This window comes from Trichoplusia ni, chromosome 11, assembly GCF_003590095.1.
Source record: "Trichoplusia ni isolate ovarian cell line Hi5 chromosome 11, tn1, whole genome shotgun sequence".
NCBI lineage: Eukaryota > Metazoa > Arthropoda > Insecta > Lepidoptera > Noctuidae > Trichoplusia > Trichoplusia ni.
The window spans coordinates 4,744,182-4,762,346 of NC_039488.1; the positions used below are offsets into that span (position 1 = coordinate 4,744,182).

General features: G+C 35.7%; 2 protein-coding genes across 4 annotated transcripts; one reads left to right on the forward strand and one right to left on the reverse strand.

Annotated features, from left to right (window-relative positions):
* Positions 1-147: 147 nt before the first annotated feature.
* LOC113498900 (protein UBASH3A homolog) lies at positions 148-17,175 on the reverse strand. Of its 3 annotated transcripts, XM_026879090.1 has the most exons (14): positions 17,014-17,175; positions 16,571-16,811; positions 16,123-16,318; positions 15,754-15,843; positions 12,762-12,931; positions 12,174-12,312; positions 10,449-10,541; positions 9,120-9,299; positions 8,140-8,192; positions 5,973-6,124; positions 3,828-3,994; positions 3,307-3,445; positions 2,991-3,100; positions 148-2,276 (listed from the first exon to the last, which is right to left on the reverse strand). In XM_026879090.1, the coding sequence occupies exons 1-14, from the start codon at positions 17,157-17,159 to the stop codon at positions 2,032-2,034; spliced, it is 2,121 nt and encodes a 706-aa protein (XP_026734891.1). In that variant the 5' UTR covers positions 17,160-17,175; the 3' UTR covers positions 148-2,031. The 3 variants fall into 3 exon arrangements, with proteins under 3 accessions (XP_026734891.1, XP_026734892.1, XP_026734893.1); XM_026879091.1 differs by lacking the exon at positions 15,754-15,843 and having other exon boundaries at positions 17,014-17,174; XM_026879092.1 differs by lacking the exons at positions 15,754-15,843; positions 16,123-16,318; positions 16,571-16,811; positions 17,014-17,175 and adding an exon at positions 15,333-15,363.
* A 164-nt stretch (positions 17,176-17,339) lies between these two features.
* LOC113498901 (H/ACA ribonucleoprotein complex subunit 3) lies at positions 17,340-18,106 on the forward strand. Its single transcript, XM_026879093.1, has 3 exons — positions 17,340-17,515; positions 17,800-17,842; positions 17,956-18,106. Exons 1-3 carry the CDS (start codon positions 17,462-17,464, stop codon positions 18,051-18,053), a joined length of 195 nt encoding a protein of 64 aa, XP_026734894.1. The 5' UTR covers positions 17,340-17,461; the 3' UTR covers positions 18,054-18,106.
* Positions 18,107-18,165: the final 59 nt, after the last annotated feature.

The window sequence follows — 18,165 nt, forward strand, 5'->3', positions numbered from 1 at the left end:
CATTAAATACGTATTGAGAAAGGAGGAAGAGTCACTGTAACACTGAAATGACTGATCTACAGCCAGAGGGCTACCGACAACTGGAAAATATGATTTTTTTTTAAAATTTCACCGAAATTGTACCTAGCACAAAAAAGAAAACAACCATTACACTTTAATTAAGACATTTATTTACCTAGATTCACATAGGTACAAATATAATCAACATTAATACGAGTGTATTGAACATATATCTAGTCAGTCTAGTAAGGCATACAAAGTAAACACAGTCCACTAAAATACACAGGTACCGATGAAGTACATATACATAGCGTATGTACATTAGTAGCGAAGATAGGTAGGAACGAGTGCTCGTGGTCGAGTCACACCAGGGCCCCGATTCTGCTGTTTACAACTGCCGATGAATGAATGGAAATTCTATTAAATTGTCACTTCGAAATATTCTACGCATTTTTGCAACACAATAATTGGAAATTCAGTGCGGCGTGGAATACGCATGGTCAATACAATAAATTTCTAATTAGTCTGTTGAAAAAATGTTTAAGGGAATAGGAATAATTTCAAATGCCATTCACTCAGCGGCCATTGTAAACATCAGAATAGGGCGCCAGATATGCAGCTGTTTGGCGTAATGTGATTAGAAACAGCTCGATGTGTCACGGATATTAACTATTGTTGTCTTGAAAATAACAAATTAAACAACTTCCTTTCTTGGGATTGCTAATCGGAAATTAATTTGTTACATACCTATTGTAAGCAAAAACGTGCAGGAACTTATCTTTTTTAATCACAGTGTATAATTATAAGGTCCTATATTTAGGACGTTAACTGCTAAAAGTAAATATGCGACCTGTATGCCCATTCTGTAAATATTAGTAATAACTCCGCCTTAAAAGAAATCTAAGAAACATTCCAACGCGGCAACGGTGAAGATGAATATAAATTATAGAATCTGTATTTATCTTGAAATCTAAAGAGGAAACATGTTTACTTAGGTTTATTCACTTATAAATACACGATTATTTAATACATGTATGTTCTGATATCACTTAACAGGAATGTTACATAGTTACCTGTACGATCGAATATTTATATACTTCGAGACGTTAAAATCACACACAATATTTCGTCAATGATTTTTAACAAATTACGTACTAACATACAAAGCATTCTTAAATCTATAGGAAATTTCCTTGAAAAAATTAGAAGAATTTTTTAAAATAAGAAAATAATATTGTCATAAAAAAATTACTGTTTCGAATATTTGCATTTGGTCACTGAAGAATAATACTAGTAGAACAAGACCTTGGTATTATTACAATGACTGCGTTATAATGAATATGTAGAGCAGTCAAGTAATGAGATCACAATAAAAACATTAATACATATGCCGCATTAATTTATTGGCAAGCGTGCTAGAAAGTAATACATCTTATACTAATATAGAGTACTCAAACCACATGAACATTTATATAAACTTACGAAACGTAGTTATTTATAAATAAGCACCGTCATTGTGATTGTCACATTATTTTATTCAAATCAATTTTCCTCTTACTAAAAACAATTGAATAGAAATTCACGATGACTTTGCTATAGTATAATGTGTCACTATTCAGACACTTCAAATTTAATCAAGCGGAAAATTATTATAAGTACAATGATAAAATCGTTAATCATTACTGTTAGTGGCTTTTCACACAAACCGGAGTACGGAGTAGCTGGGGGAATAGTAAATAGCCATGTACGTTAAGTTCCCACGTAACGGTGTTATTTGTACGGCTACCCAGGGTCGAGACAACCACTACGTCACACGTTTTGAAGTTAAGACAACGACAGATGTGCAAGCGAGACTCAGTTATACGTCCTCATGCTTCCACTACTGCAACGTCCTAACTTTAAAAGGCAGTAGTACGACTCTAGGGCTTGTGAAAAGGGAGCCACTATCAGCGGAGACCAAATGCAACACCTAAACATATTACTGATTAATAGTTATCACATGATAGTATGATGCGGACGCGCAGTGCGTCGTTATGCGTCGAGCAGCATGCGCCAGTCGAAGCGGCCGGAGCTGGAGTTGATGGAGGGCGGGCAGGGGGGGCACACCACCTCGTAGGGCTGGTCCCGCGCCGCGCCCAGCGCGCAGTACGGCACGCGCAGCAGGTTGTTGTGGATCTTGTACTCCGGGTACTGGCTCCTGGTCTCGTTCATACGCTTCAGAGCGATCGCCATCACGTCTAGAGTGGCGGCGTGGCCCACGAATATTATGTTGCCACCTGTGTTCATTAAAAATATATGAAAAACTAGTCAAGTACGAGTCGGGTTCGCGACACTGAGGGTTTGTTACAAATAGGTTAATAACAATAAAAAAGGTTAATAATAACAAGATTGCTAAAACCTTGATATTTTATTATAGATAGATAAAGCCTGATGGCCGATGGTCTGAAGCGTAGCCTTAGTAATAGAGTTCCATTTTTATCTTTTGGGTACAGAACCCTCAAAATTAATATTTTCCATCGAAACTCCTGAAAACAATCATTAATGCTACACAAAAATTATAGATTAACAAAACGTTTACTACGTGTGTTCCTCAACATAATCAGGACATGCCCGAGTACTTAATTGTGTACTTAGTGACGTTTGTGCACGTCTATTAGCCTCTTTATCACCTTATAAAGATGATTATTTTTCCGCGTTATATTACACTATACTTCCACGTGACCGAGACTGCAATGCAGAAGAAGTAATTGTCCTACGAATACCGGCGTCACGGCACGCACTGACGGCGAATCGGGGTGCTGTCCGATGTCACTGCCGTTCCAAGCGCTTCAAGCTAATTTGAATAAGTATAGTTTGATATAAACCGTGGTTCTCAGGCCACCCTAAGAACCACTGATTTGTTTATTTTGTCTTGTTTACACCTATAGGTGATAGCTATCAGTGCAGTCAGCTGTCGATACGTCGTCTGATCTTGTTAATCGCTCTCTTACCTTCATTCTCTGTGTCCTTGACAGCGGACTGCACGACGAGCTCGCCGCGCTTGTAGTACTCCTCTAACGTCTCGTTACTGTGGATGTCCAAGTCAATGTATGGCTTGTACCTGTAAATAAATTATTATATTGAATTCCTGTATCGACATAGTGATTTTTACAAAATCATGAAAGTATGTAATTCTTGATTCGGTGGAGAGGTAACTGTTGTCACAGTCTATTTTCATTCCCACCAATTTATTGGGGACGTCCTAGTATTATTATTAGTCCGCGTATAAAATTATTAAGTAATATAGTTTATTATAACTGAACTTACTGCAGGTCAACATTTAGTCCATATTTGTAGAGCTCAATGGGGGTCATGAAGGGCGCCATACCCTTCGCCAGATGCCACATCTTGTACTCGAAAAGTCCAGGCTCAACCTTTACTTTCACTGATGGATCCGCTTGTAGTCCTAGAAAAAAATAACACTTGTAAACAACAACCCTTAAGTTAAAGATAGTTTTTTTAGTTCGCACTTGCCGTATAATTAAGCACAGAAAATAAATGAGTGATAGAAATAGTCGTCAAAGAAAAAAATATCTCTTAACGATAAGGCAATCCTCATTGCAGCACCGCCATTTTTATCTGCAAAATCCTATACTCAGGTGGAGGGTAATAATCAAAACCGAAAGTCATTTATTCAAATTAGGCTAATAAACTAAGTAGCATTCTTTGAAGGTTAAATTACATTGGACAGTTCAAAACACCCAGTTTCGCCCACCCTCCACCGCTTCCTAACTGCTTTAATATTCTGGATGTCTGGACTAAAAAGTATTAAGTCCCTCTCTAGCTACCTTCTAGGAATGAGTGCGCGGTCTCGACGCAACGCAGCGCGGCGGACGCGTACACGTGCGTGACGGGCACGCCGGCCAGGCGCAGCCCCTCGCCCACCAGGTAGGCCTGCAGCCGCCCCACGCGCGTCAGCGGAGTGTCCTTCAAGTAAGACTCCTTGCCACCGACCCTGTAACAAAGTAAAATTTAAGATGATGTCACTCATGACAGAGAATCGTAGATTTTGTTTGATATCATGTGGTCTACATATGCACTTATACTGTGACAGGGCCCATAATTGTTTCTAAATTTTATTTTATTTTTACCACCTGTAATTGTACATTATGGATTGCAATAAACGATTTTAATTTTTTTTGCTTTAAGTTTTTGTGGCGATACTTAAGAACCTTAAGCTAGAATAAAGATTAACAACGTTAGCAACGCTTTGTCGGACAGTCTGATGATAACTCTCCCTTGTTTGTTGTTTCGATAAACCATAACTGCTTTTAAAAGATAGCTATGCTATAGCATCTGACTATCAAACAGAGATAATTGGCAGTCTTTGACCCCCTCCACCAAGAATAGCCTATCAGAATTTGTCTAGATTAACTTTTAAGCTAACCCAGTAAATATATCATATCGGCAGTTGCTTTACACAATGCAAGAATTTTAAAAATGAGTTACATTATTCGTTAATTAACAAGTTCAAACTAATGAGTATAGTTATTTAGTCCACGCACTTTTATTATTAAATAAACATAATTCCTCAAATGCACATGATACGAAGTAAATAAACGCAGCCATTCGACATTCAATAAATATTGACAAGTATTATTTGATCCTAATAAATAATGCAATCACAATTAAAAATGATTGGGTACAAAGCTGCTGATTAGGATGCAATGAACGTTCTCAAGACATATATTTAATTGGACACAAATTTATATTGTTCTAGATATTGACTGTAGGAAATATTCCATTACAAAATTAAGAGGTGTTCCTGCAAATCTCTTTACTTATGAATAAAGTCTTTTATGCTTAAGAGAAAATGTGATTTCGCGGGAAAATGTTGCTCAGCCTAAATATACCGTAAAAAATCGTTCAGAGTATTTATGGATAACTTTTCGAGTGCTTGCTAAAATTTCATGACAAGCAAAATTCAAATGATTTCCTTAGAGAATAATGAAACTAAATTCTACAAAGTTGGACTAAAAAGGATCGCACTTGTTAGGGGGTCCCTTTTTATATCATAATCAAAAGCAAATGTTCAAATTAGACTACTAAGTAGCACTTTTTGAAGGTCAGATAACATTGGACAGTACCCAGTTTTGAACACACTTCACCGCTTTGTGAGTGCTTTTGCTGAAAACTTAGAAGTTTCACCCAAACGGATACACACTCGGTGTATTTCATGGAATCCACTACGTGTCTTGAAGCCCACAACAGCCCCGAAACAGTAAAAAGGTGGTACTCTTCACTTACACTGGTTATTTATTAACATGTGATTTAAATATTTTGTTAGTTAGTTCGTATTCCTGCTTACCTAATTAACTAACACGGTTAAAGTGGGTCAATAAAGGGTCCCATTAAAATTTTAATTTCAGTTGGTATCGGTAAAGCATTAGAAATAATTCCCTAAGGTAAAGAAATTATATGTCGAAATTTTAATATAAATTATGTAAACTAACACAAAATATTCTAGCCAAGCCATACCTAGCCAAGTAGTATTGAATTACACAGTTTTTAAATGTTAACAGTCGGCCATTTCCAAGGCCACGACAATTCAATGACTCAGACGGTTAGAAATATTTTTATTCTTGACACGTTATTACATAGTTCATTGTCAAGGCCATGAGCAGTGCTTGCTAGTTCTATGAACTCTTAAATCAAGACTATTGCCGTTTAGGGAGTCAGACAGCGCACAAAAGATATAGTAAATATCAATTTAGTTAATTTCGTAATCATATATTCTAATTCTATTACAAACGTGAAAGTGGTATGGTAGGATGTTTGTTACTTTTTGACGCAAAAACCTCTGAACGGATTTGGACGAAATCCAGTACGCAGATAGCTTATAAAATGAATTAAGGTTTATTATAATTAACACATAGGATACATTTTGTCGCGGGTAAAGCCTATATCAACAGTTAGTCATGTATATAGTTTACCTTTCTCCTAACTTGAGGGGAAGGTTCAAGTCCTTGCGCACGTATTTGCCGTCCTCGTCGAAACAGAACGGCACCCACTGTCCGTAGGTGAGGTCCACTCTCTCTCCGTGGCGCATCGCGAATATCCAGCGACGACCCTTGTCTTTTTTACCCTGTAAATAAATTTTTATTTAGAAAACTATGTGGAAAATTATACATGAAATGTATTCTATTATTACAGAGTATCACAAATATTGGGGATATACATAAACGAATCATCAGCTTTCTAGATATAAGAGTTGTTTGTTTACGCGCCAACGTCAGGAACTTTTGGTCAGATTAGATAGATTTTTTCAGTGTTAGATGGCCCTTCTATTGAGGAAGGCTATACGGCATATACTATCACGCTATGATTAATAGAAGCAGAGCAGTTAAAAAATAAAATCCTATCTTATATCTCTGGAACCACGCAGACGAAGTTAACAACTATGAACATACTATAGTTATCTAGACGGGTACAGAATGGTTTGTGCTGTTTGTGCATATTTGACATATTTATCTTCTTATCTGGTGAACATAGCCTACTCTAATGATTAACGCGGTAGTGCACGGATTCCATCAGATAAACATTTTTTTTTAAAGAGATATTTATGTCATGTTCGTTTTGCAACGTACATAATAGGGCTGTTGGGAATATTTTCATGTTAAATTTAAATGCATAATTAAAAAAACAATCCTTCTATTATTATTCCCGAAGAATCCTTCTATTATTATGGTATCTGGATATATGGAAGATAACGAAGTATGAAAGTCATATTATCTCTTCTTTATCTACTGTAATGACCAAATCAGATAAAACTTAACAAGGCTAAGATTATATACTTTCAGATTATTTTTATAAGCTGCAACGTAATAGCATGTGATAATACTTGTCTATTCATGTAATAAACAGAGTCGGTATTAGATCTTCTTTTTTGTTAGGTGTGGGGTACCTCATGGGCACCAATTCCTCGGGGGAGGAAGCCGGTATTGTCAAACTCTTACTGACTAAACGTTAACCGCCGTGCAACGTTTCCCGCATTTATACGTGGTAATGCAAAGCAATCCACCAGATCTACTGTCACGGACCAATTCTGATCACACTGGTTACATAGCGTCCCCAATTTGGCAACTCGGACCCTCGCCCCCTTACCCTAACGGTGGCACTGATAATTATGTACCGGTCAAGATAAATCGACGCTACCAGTTGTAAACTTGTCTCTTGTTCTCTGGTTCGCTAATGCTTGTTAATAAGTTATATATAAAGAATTATCAGGAGACCGGTAATATTATACCACTAATTAATAATAAAAACTCAGTCGACCGTAACGCACCTCACAGACCTTATCCAAGCAGGAAAGAGGGTTGATGCTAAGTAAGATGTATTTTATGTTGAAGGACAGTTGATAAAAATAAAATTATTTTTACTGGTCTGTAACGAGTCAGATAACACCAAACCGTATATTAAGACTTAATAAATTATTGCGTTTTAATAAAAAGAAAGGACGAAGTTTAGAATAAGGTAAGACACCAATTAGAAAAAGGTAGGAAGCAAAAATACTAGTAGAAATTACGATGTGACAACCCTATTTAGCTATGTTCAATGCTACAGACCTTGCCCTTGACCGATTAGAAGTAAAGGGGCGACATGTACGAACAGTGAGTCACTCGCACGGTCGAGTTATGTTCTCCCCTCGCCGTAAATACAGAGGGTGACATAAAAGTTGCACTTCGAAAGCTTTCTGATACAAACTTCAATAAGGGCTGATTTGACACAAAAAAAAAGGTTAAGTCCGTCAGAGAGACTACCAAAATAATGTGTATATTTTATTCTATCCTTAAAGAAAACATGAAGAGAATACAGTGATTAACATGTGACGTCACTTACTAGTACGCTTTTTACTAGCAAGTGAGTAGCCCAAACTACCATACATTACATCTTAAGTGCTTTTAATCTTACTTACTTCTTAGTTATGTGTTAAAAATAAAAATACGTATTCAATATTTTGTTTGAAGGTTAGGAAGAATAGTATTTATAATAGTAAAAAAATAAATGGACGGTAGACAGACATTATTAAATCGCGATGTAATACGTCATTGATTCTTTAGTTTCTTGTAATCCTTAATGACTATTAATTACGCCACTTACCTCGGGGCCACCCTCCACTTGATTGCTATTAGCTTTCCAGTCGATGGCATGTCCTAAAACAAGATTTTATTTTAATATATAATAAACTTGAACTTTTCATTGATTCGATTGTTCATTTGTTAAGAATAATTTTCTGTCATTACTTAGTAATAATAATAATTAATGTAGATAAAATTTTGATAAATAATAAAATAACATTTAATTGCAACTTCTATTCTCTGAGCCTCGAGTTTTTGTAATCAATATGCATTTTATCAAGGACTTTGGTCGCAATTTATTTATGTTATCAATACCAATCAGCTGATTATTCTGACTTTAATTAGGTATCGGCGTTTGATGTCATTAACGATGAAATCGATAAATAAGTATTGGATAAGCTTAAAGATACAACTATACCAAAGATTTAGGTTTTCAGTTATTCCATTTTCTAGGGAAGTATTATGACCAAGCCTTTGGCATAATTTACACGAGTAAAATAATTTATGTGTAAGTAAATTTAAAAAATGTCTAAGTTTACCTCTTTCGAACATAAAAATAAAATACTTATACTCTTTTAATGATAAGGATAAACATTAGAATGACACAGGTCAATAACACTGATTTGATAATATCATAAGACAACAATTACAGGCAGAAGTCGTAAGACAATCTAGATTAATACCACAAGATGGTGCAGGGAAATAATTAATAAGACGACTTGGCTTCAAATAAGAACTACTAATTCAAACTTGGTGCAATTTTTATGGGACCAAATGACAAATAGTGTACGTTAAATTAAAAAAAAAGAAAATTCTGTTCATAAAGCCCAACCTTCTGAAGTTTTCTTTTTTTTCCCTCTAGCTCACTGTGTCCAGCTGCTCGGAAAAGGCCTCCTCCAAATCCTTCCATGACTCTCTATTTTGAGGTTACAAACGCAAAAAAAAACAGACGAATCGAACCTCTTTTTTGAATTCCGTTTTTAAAATATGCTATTGCCTTACCCTGCGTAACATTCAGGATGCTGTCAGTCTTGTCGGTCTGCACGGCGGTCCAGTACTTCCCCCACTCCTTGTAGGTCTCCTCAGACTTCTCGTGGCCCAGCTGCGTGGCGTCCTCGTGCGGGTAGTTCGTCGCCATCTCGCCGTCCGTATTCGAATCCGACTCAGACTTACTGTCCGAACCTACCACACAAAGAAGCAACACGATTATATAAGACCATCTCGAGATATTCACATTCACAGACATTGTCCCGCACATCCGTATTGACCGATCTTATATTCAAAACAAACTCTCCGTTTGACTCTCATCTTATAAATAGTCGGCGTGTTTATAAAGCTTTTACGTTACGTATTATCTAAAATTTTATAGCAATAGAAACAATATTTGATAAAGATGTCACACGAGTACAGTCGTCGCCGTTGTTTGTTTGTCCACCGGCAGGGTGCAATTGTTATCAAAAAACCGGGGAGTATCGTGTAATTTGATTAAATCTGCCTATTTTTTATTTTGAATGTCAACTTTTTTTCTAAATTGATCCTGTACAAAAGACGTTAATCAACAATAAGAACTGGTTTGTAAAAATATTTTACTCTCTTGTTTGAGGGTCAATAACACCATTCGAAATATTATTCATTCTGTGCGGATAAACTATCTGTACGTAGAAAACATAAACAATTTTTGCGTCATGAAACATTTTAACTTGTTGATAAAAAAAAATGCGGCATCATTACTCGATTAAAGTCCACGCACTCACCTGTCGATACACGCCGGTAAAATTATAGGCCGGTGGAATTATATAAACAATTCCCGCGACACTTTTGTGATCGATATTACACAAAGGATCCAGCAAACACTTTTACCAATACTCGCGTAGACGCATACAACGTCAATAAACCAAACCTTTACGACCGCCAGGAGGCTGTGGCGCATCCAATTGGGGTTGGGGTAGAAAACAACACAAAAAATCCTAGATCCCAAAAAATCCTGAGCATCGATGCACAACAAACTATAGCTGAGATAATTTCAACCCTATTTCCTATACCATACAGTATCTAAAAATCATGGTGCAATAAATAGTTTTATTTTGATGAATCATTATCTAGGACTAGAATGTATTTTTTGTTGACTACACATTAGCTATCGTCTTGCGTTTATAATAAATTAAATTTTACTATTCAAGTGTATGATAAATATAATAATACATTGCTTATTTATAAACAAATCAAAACACCATGCCCGTTAGACATAGAAAGTTTAGATCTTTTGTTTGGCAACATGTGTAAAAAAAATCGTAAGTGACTTTAATAAAAGTTAGCAATAATTGAACTCACTGTTGTTGCCAAGTGATACGGCGCGGTGTAGAGTCCAAGCGTCGGACTCGGCGGTACGTCGCGTAAACACGGCCGGCAGGCAACCACTGACTCCTTAAACAAAATCACAATCGCAAATGGCGTCACAGTTTAGCACAGATCATGTATACACAACACGAGCCGTTAGGATACGAATTCATAGAACAGCGGAGCCGTCACTCAACGCCGGCGCAAAATGTTCTAGTGGTGTGGATATTGTGACGCCGGCCTTTATAGACTCGGCGTCGGTACCTGCCGCTGTTTGTATAGAATAGGGTTTTACAAGCTGTAATTAAAGTTAATCCTCATGTTCCTTATAAACATAATACAATGCGATGACAAAGAAACTAAGTCCTTGTCAAATTTACAAGTTACTTTCGTTTTGACGACCCTGCTGTGTTGATACAAGCAATATCGATTTAATACAACTCCACTTTATTTGAGTTTGATTTCTGTATTGGACTGTATTGTGGACCTTTATTACATTCAGAGTTGATAATTATGACTAGACTCGTCTACGTTTCCTTATACGTACATAATAACTAGAATTTATCGATTATATCAACATCCTGCGTTACATTATTTTATCGCTATTCCATATTCTAATAATTTATACTAAATTATCAACTGTTTACAGTCCATGCAACAAAACGCAGGATCAATAATGTTGTCCCTCTAATTATATTAAAAAGTAATCGAAGTTTATATAGATTCGATAATAGATGTTAATAAATTACATTCGAAATGAAAATAGTAATAAACTTACAAGATAGACTGATATAACCGCAAAATGTAAACAGTATCACAGGGAAAACATTGACAATGACCTCTCACGACGTTCAGCACACACAAACTGTACTCAGTACAACACTAACCTCCAATTTTCAAGTTCAACAATCGCACACTTTTGATTATATTAATCATAGTGACGTGATAACCGATAACACTAATCAATCAGAGATTGTATTCACTCGGCGAGGAGAACTTTAACCCACGCTAAATTCACGCAACTTGAAATTCTATTTGTGGCACAGTGGAGCCACCAAACAACCCCACACTATTTTCTCAAAACAGCTGACAGCGCTTGCTCACGATTGGCTAGGCGACCGCTATCAAGGATGCGCTATTTTAGCATATTTTAGGGCGCGTACACAAAGTGACGGCACACGAGGTGCGTTAAGAAGCGTAACACTTTTAATTCGATATATTATCGCGTGAGCTACTACAAGCGTTGCCAATTTGTAAACAATGATGTAACACTACTGCTATTGATAAAGGAACCTTAACTTTTCCTACTTGTATGTACAGCCTCTGTGGCACAGTTACATACAAATATTGACTAGAATTCGCAGAGGAAGCGGATAAGTAGATACAGTTATCAAGACTTGGAATCTGTTTTAAATATTCAACATCTCATATTCTGTATGAAATGAAAGAGGTTAGTACTGTATGGGAATATATTTAGCAGAGGTGTAACAATAGGGTGACAAGAGGGCAATATGCGAGGGTTCAGGCAGACAGGGAGCCTTCGATCGGAGACTTCATTTTCATTTATTAAAAATATAATATCAGTATCATTGGTTATGTTTCTTCATATTGAGACAGGGATGGCCCAATCCGACGGATTTGCCATATGCCTCTAACGATACAGGTACGCTAGTGTTATTGAGTGATGTATGTTTTTAGCAGTTATAGAGTGCCACCGACCTGTAAGCCAGGAGGTGCCGAGCACCCAGCCGTCGGGCGAGTTGTCGAACTCTTTCTCCTCAATATAAATATAGTCGCCGAGCACGAGCTCCAGCTCATCGCTCGCCTTCGGGACGTAACCTTGCGTCACTTTGTATACCTAGCGGAAACAATCCACGTGTTAATTACAAATATAATAACAATTTCATCTGTTTATTTGTTAGTTCAAAACATATTCTTATAAAGTCAACACTTATCACTGGTATCAATTATAAAAACATAATTCAATTTTGTTGAGCGACATACTCTTACCATTGAGTGCTATCATTATTTGATTTATCATAAAGATTATATGAAAACGTCATAAATTATACCATTAGCATTTTAAAAGATATGTGACTCAATAAATCTTTATATTTTGGACTTTGATTTATGAAACCCAGCATGACCAAAAAGTCTAAAGTTTTAAGACACGTATCTGTGTAATTTATTTTTAATTTCACAAATAAAGGTACTATTGAATTTTTAAGGGTACGCTTTATAAATCTACCATGTACAGAACAACTCCAGTTCTACGATTTTACATCACAAATCTGTAATAATATTCACCTGGTGATTAGCAAACCGTGGATCCCTGGAATACAGCCTGAGCTCCCAGCCGGGCTGGTCCGATGGCTGCATATCATCCACTAGTCTCTTCAGCTCATCATACGCCGCTACGTCGAAGTGGTACGCCAAGGTTATGTGCAGCGACTTCACGTGGGCCTCCAGGTTGATAGCTGATCAACAAATGAGGACGTTAGTGACCTAGATTTGTTAAGGGGCACGTGAATAGCTGCTTGTGTCAATGTGTAAGGGTCTATTTCGGATAGGGGCTACCACTAAATAAGCACTTAAAATAATATACACTTAATACTACGTACGGTAATATAAATTTAATATAAACCACTGACAGAAGAATATAAATTATTTCAGCCTTAACCAAATTATAGTGTTATGAATATCTTGAAAAATAACACATGCAAATTTAATAATGTAGGTAACCATCCCAGTTCATACTTTAAAAGACGCAAATTTTATTTAACTCTTGTCACCTTACAAGGGCGACCTTTCAGGCCAATCTTAATTACCACGTAGCTAAAATTCTAAAGTTGAGTTCACACAAGCAAAAAGAACCTCTGTTGTTTATTGCTTTCATAAGATCAGCAGTTCAATAATTTTAATAAATTTTACGATAATTGTGCAGTTCCAGGATCGTTTCTTAAGTTTATTAATGCTTAAAACAATCCCACCTATTGACATAAAAACTGGTAGACGCCAATTGCTTTATCGAAATTGATTTATTTGACCTTGTTAAGAAAGTCGAGAATCGCGTGCCTCCGTTGAGCTCAGTCGCATTGCAGTTTAATTTTTAATCTAAAGTAAAAAATCAGAACTCCAAACGCGAACTCTAACAAAGAGGAATATTCATAACAAAAAAAAAGAGTTAATTGTGTCGTTTCTTTTAGGCAAACACAGTCGATAGCGTTTGTATACTAAACAAATATAATACTATTGTCCCTGTGTGCCAATTTGAGGTCACATATATTGTTGAGCAAGACAATCATTTATTTCGTCGAAGCAATAAAAAGGACATGAGTGTCATACGTTCAGTTATCAAATATCACGTGGAAAGAATGCAGATTGCATAGTATGATAAATTAGTATTCGAGGTTTAGGATTTCCAGCTACTATGCAAATGTCGAATACCTACATTAAAAGCGCTAAAATTCTTGACAGAATAGAGAAGAGCATCTACTCAAGTAATTCTTTTAACTTTTTGAAAGTGCCTGAAAATCATCAATTATTCGATTTGAAGCGCTTTCGGTACCAAGTAGCAGGGGACCGGTTATCACATGTATCATAAATATCTGAACGGAACCTATCTATTTTTGACTGATTAAATAATACATGGTGACATTAATGTTATTTAATCTCCAAATACATTGCAAGCACATGTTCCTCTTAAATTTTCAGCTATTGTCTGTTCGGGATATCCAAAAAACTCCCAATGTTTTACATTTAAAACTTAAAATAATTTCTCACGACCGTTATTTTAAGCCAGTTTTTTTATGCAGTTTTAAAAATTCCATTATGAATATTTAAAAGTTTACTAAAACATTTTCTGTTGAGTCGACTCTATCACACAGTTTTGTTGGGTCATGTTTAAGGACTCTGATTGGGTCCGACTAGTCCCGTAATCCTGATAAATATACAAGTATAAATCGTTGCAATATTTATAAATCTTTTGATCATTAAATTTACGGTACGTGTTTGATCCTTTGAACTCCTCCTAAACGGCTAAACCGATTCGAATGATTTATTTTGTATGAGTTTGGGTTGGGCCCTGGATATATAGAAATCAGTACGGCAGAACCACCGAACCAGCTAGTTGGTTATAAATCGATTGGTTATAAGTCACGGTCCACCTTGCATACAGTAAGCCCATGTCGTAAATTTAATTACAATACCTATGCGCGTGAAAGAAGCCCCTTCGAGCGAATTACTGCAGACTGTATTTATATCCCGGCTGCGTCCCTGAGCAATCAGTACTCGTCCAAGCTGATTAGCTAATCCATTGGTAAGCGTAAGTCAGAGGAAGGGGTCATGCTTGCACCGGTTTATAACTTTTTTTTAAGGTTTTCAATACTAATGACTTCGACTTGAGCGGAGGGCGCGGCCACAGTGACTCGCACCAACTATAACATACTAATCCCTTTCTTTTACTTACGATGGAGTCTAAAGATCACCCGAGCGCACTTTGGCCCAATCCATTCGATCGATTTGTAAAGGCTAACATTACAATAAAAACCAATATCGATATCTATACTAATATATAAAGCTGAAGAGTTTGTTTGTTTGATTGTTTGTTTGAACGCGCTAATCTCAGAAACTACTGGTTCGATTTGAAAAAATATTTTTGCGTTGACTATATAACATCACGCTGCGAATAATAGGAGCGAAGATACAATGTAAAATGTGGCAAAAACGGGGAAAATTCTAACCACGTGGACGAAGTCGCGGGCAATAATAAAGACAGTACATTTATATTAGTTTTCTACTATGGAAAACAGCAACCTCATATGTAAACTAAAAAAATATTAATGCTTAAAGTAAAAGTTTCATAAAATAAATAATTACCTTTAAAAAGCGCGTGGCATGCTTAAGGGTGTCGTCTACTTCTCTAGCCTACAAATAGGTGATAAATAAAATATTAAAATAAAAATATGGTATAAAAAGAACAATAGCATGAAGTTACCTAAAACCAAAGAAGCATGAGTGATTAGCATTAAATGAAAATTAGGATAACTAGATTAGGTACTTAATAGAATAAAATAATTCGCAAAGAAGTCGTACTGCCTAAGTATATTACTATTTTCGAAACAATAATTTGAAATTATCACATTGACATGACAACGAAATAAGCTTGATAACAAGCGAGCTTAGTCTGCAAAGTTATTATCAAACAATTCCTGGACTTGTAGATTAAGACATTTAAAATGCAAAATAAAGGCAAAATACAACACCATTGAATGCTACATATTATTTATTCCTTTCTTACATTTGATAGGTTTCTCTTGAGGCATGGTACACCATGGGAAACAAGTGCCCAATGCATCCAGATGTTCATAAGTATCCACCATAACACCCACTATAAAATAATGTTAGGCTGTTACACTACAGTCATGGAACTATGAGGAGTACAGGAGGAAGGTGCAGTGACATGGAATGTTATACAGGTCAATAGGAGGAGGATAACATACTTAGACTGTTGCATGTAAAAACATGTAAAATTTGTCCATTCAAAAGTTAAATGTCATATGTGAAAACATAATTGTACATATTTGCACATGTAACATTGTTTCATTAGTCTTAAAACCTTAGCCTTTTTACTGATATACATACTTTTTTATGATTGCTAAATACTTACGAATTGAAGACACTTGTTTAACATACTGCACAGCGATTCTCTTTAAGTAGTCCGCATGTTCATCAGAGACAAACAATGCCATGAAGTTATGTGACACATAGGGCTCTAACTTGAGAGGACAATTTGGAGGGTCTCCAACATTCTCCACAACATGTTTCACTGCTTTACCCAGTTGTAATGAAGTCTCATCTGGAGCCTGAAATCAATTTACATTTATTTATTTATTGTCTTTTTTGACGCTTTGTAAATAATGTATATTTTTCTTTTTATATTGATATAGTTTTAAAAATGTAAATTTACATTTATTAGTTTTTGTTTTAAAGAAGTAAGTCAGTTTTTTATTCTCGGATCGATCAATGTTTGCCATGTCAACTAGATTTTCTATAAAACCTGAGATTCACTGATTCACATACAAATTAAAATATTGAATTAATTAATTATAAATTACCTTAAAAAATGAAACTAAAGTAATATGAGGAGGAAAGTTATGGGCCCCGTTCCAGCCAGAGATAGCCTTAGACTTGTCCCAAAATTCAAGCAGCTGATTAAGTAATGGTCCCGTAGGACTGGCATAGAATATGTACTCTCTAGGTTCATCAGCATCTATGTGACCATCATTCACATGGGTCAAGAGCCAATCAGATGCTAATTGGACACTGCGGTTACCAGTAGCAGCTAGTGCCTTGAGCCTGTAAATGAAAAAATAAGAAAAATAAAAAAGTAGAATTTTGCAGTTTCCAAGAAAAACGGTGTTCGAAAGTGTCGAAGATGTTTAATAAAATCCAAGTCCATAGCGAGCGCATAGGTACATAAAACTATTTTTATTGATGATTATAGAATATTATGAATAATTCATATAATAATAAATAACATGTTTAAAAATCTACTTACGCCCGGTGTCTTGGAAATCCCATCTGTAAGAGTATTTGAAGTGGAGACGCATCTTGTTTTACTCTACTAGAAGATGATACTTTTCGCGGAGGAATATTTGCCATTTTTATAAAATGACTTTGAAAACTACACCAAACTCGCCGCATAAAAACAATCCATGAAAACAGAATTTGTCAAATTGAAATTGCCATCAGAAAATATTCTATTGCTGCAATCGATGACAGATCCAAGTTGACATAAGAAAACTCAGGGTGACCAGTTAACCCTAAAAACTAAATCACAATTTCACCTGAAACATGGAAACACTCAAATGAAATGTCAAATTAACTAAATTAATTTGACATCGTCTATACGCGTGTGTTACTGTTTCGGTGCTACTGTTTAACTTCTCCGATAAAATATAATAGACTGTTTTCAATTGTGACTGCAATTCAAAAGTGTTTCAATAATGTATCTGAGATATTATTTGAATGAAAATGGAGACAGGCAGTACACATTGGCGGTAATGATCAAATTCTTATTTTATAACCTATATCTCACGTGTTTGTTTACCATTTGGCTTTACAGTTGATAAAAGCATTTAAAAAGTATAAAACTCTTTGCCCTAAACTCTTTGTAACGGCTGTATCTACTGTGTTTTACATACTAACTCGTTCATAAACACTTATGTACATGTGTTGATTTTCGGCCTTTAAGTTCAGAGTTATAATAGAATCAACATTTTTATGCACTTATTATACGTATAGCAAGCAGCAATGAAATAACTGGATTGTTTTTCATTTACAGACTATTGACCCATATGGAAAACCTACAATTTCAGCACATCCAGGTAAATAAACTGATTGTCTTACTTATTAAGCATGGTAAACAACCTACTTGGTTTTCTTATTTCATTTCCTTACATTAAAACATATTGTTAAAGGGATATTTTCTTTGTTCCAGCTCGTTTCTCACCTGAAGACAAGTATTCCAGACATAGAATTATTATCAAGAAACGCTTTGGACTGCTCCTGACACAGCAACCAGAACCCATTCTATAAAATAAATAAATGCTTTTTAGGTTAAGTTTAATTATAAGATTACTATAATATAACATTGTAGTTTTATTATTTATAGCTGTTGCCCACGACTTTGTCCACATGGTTAGAAGAT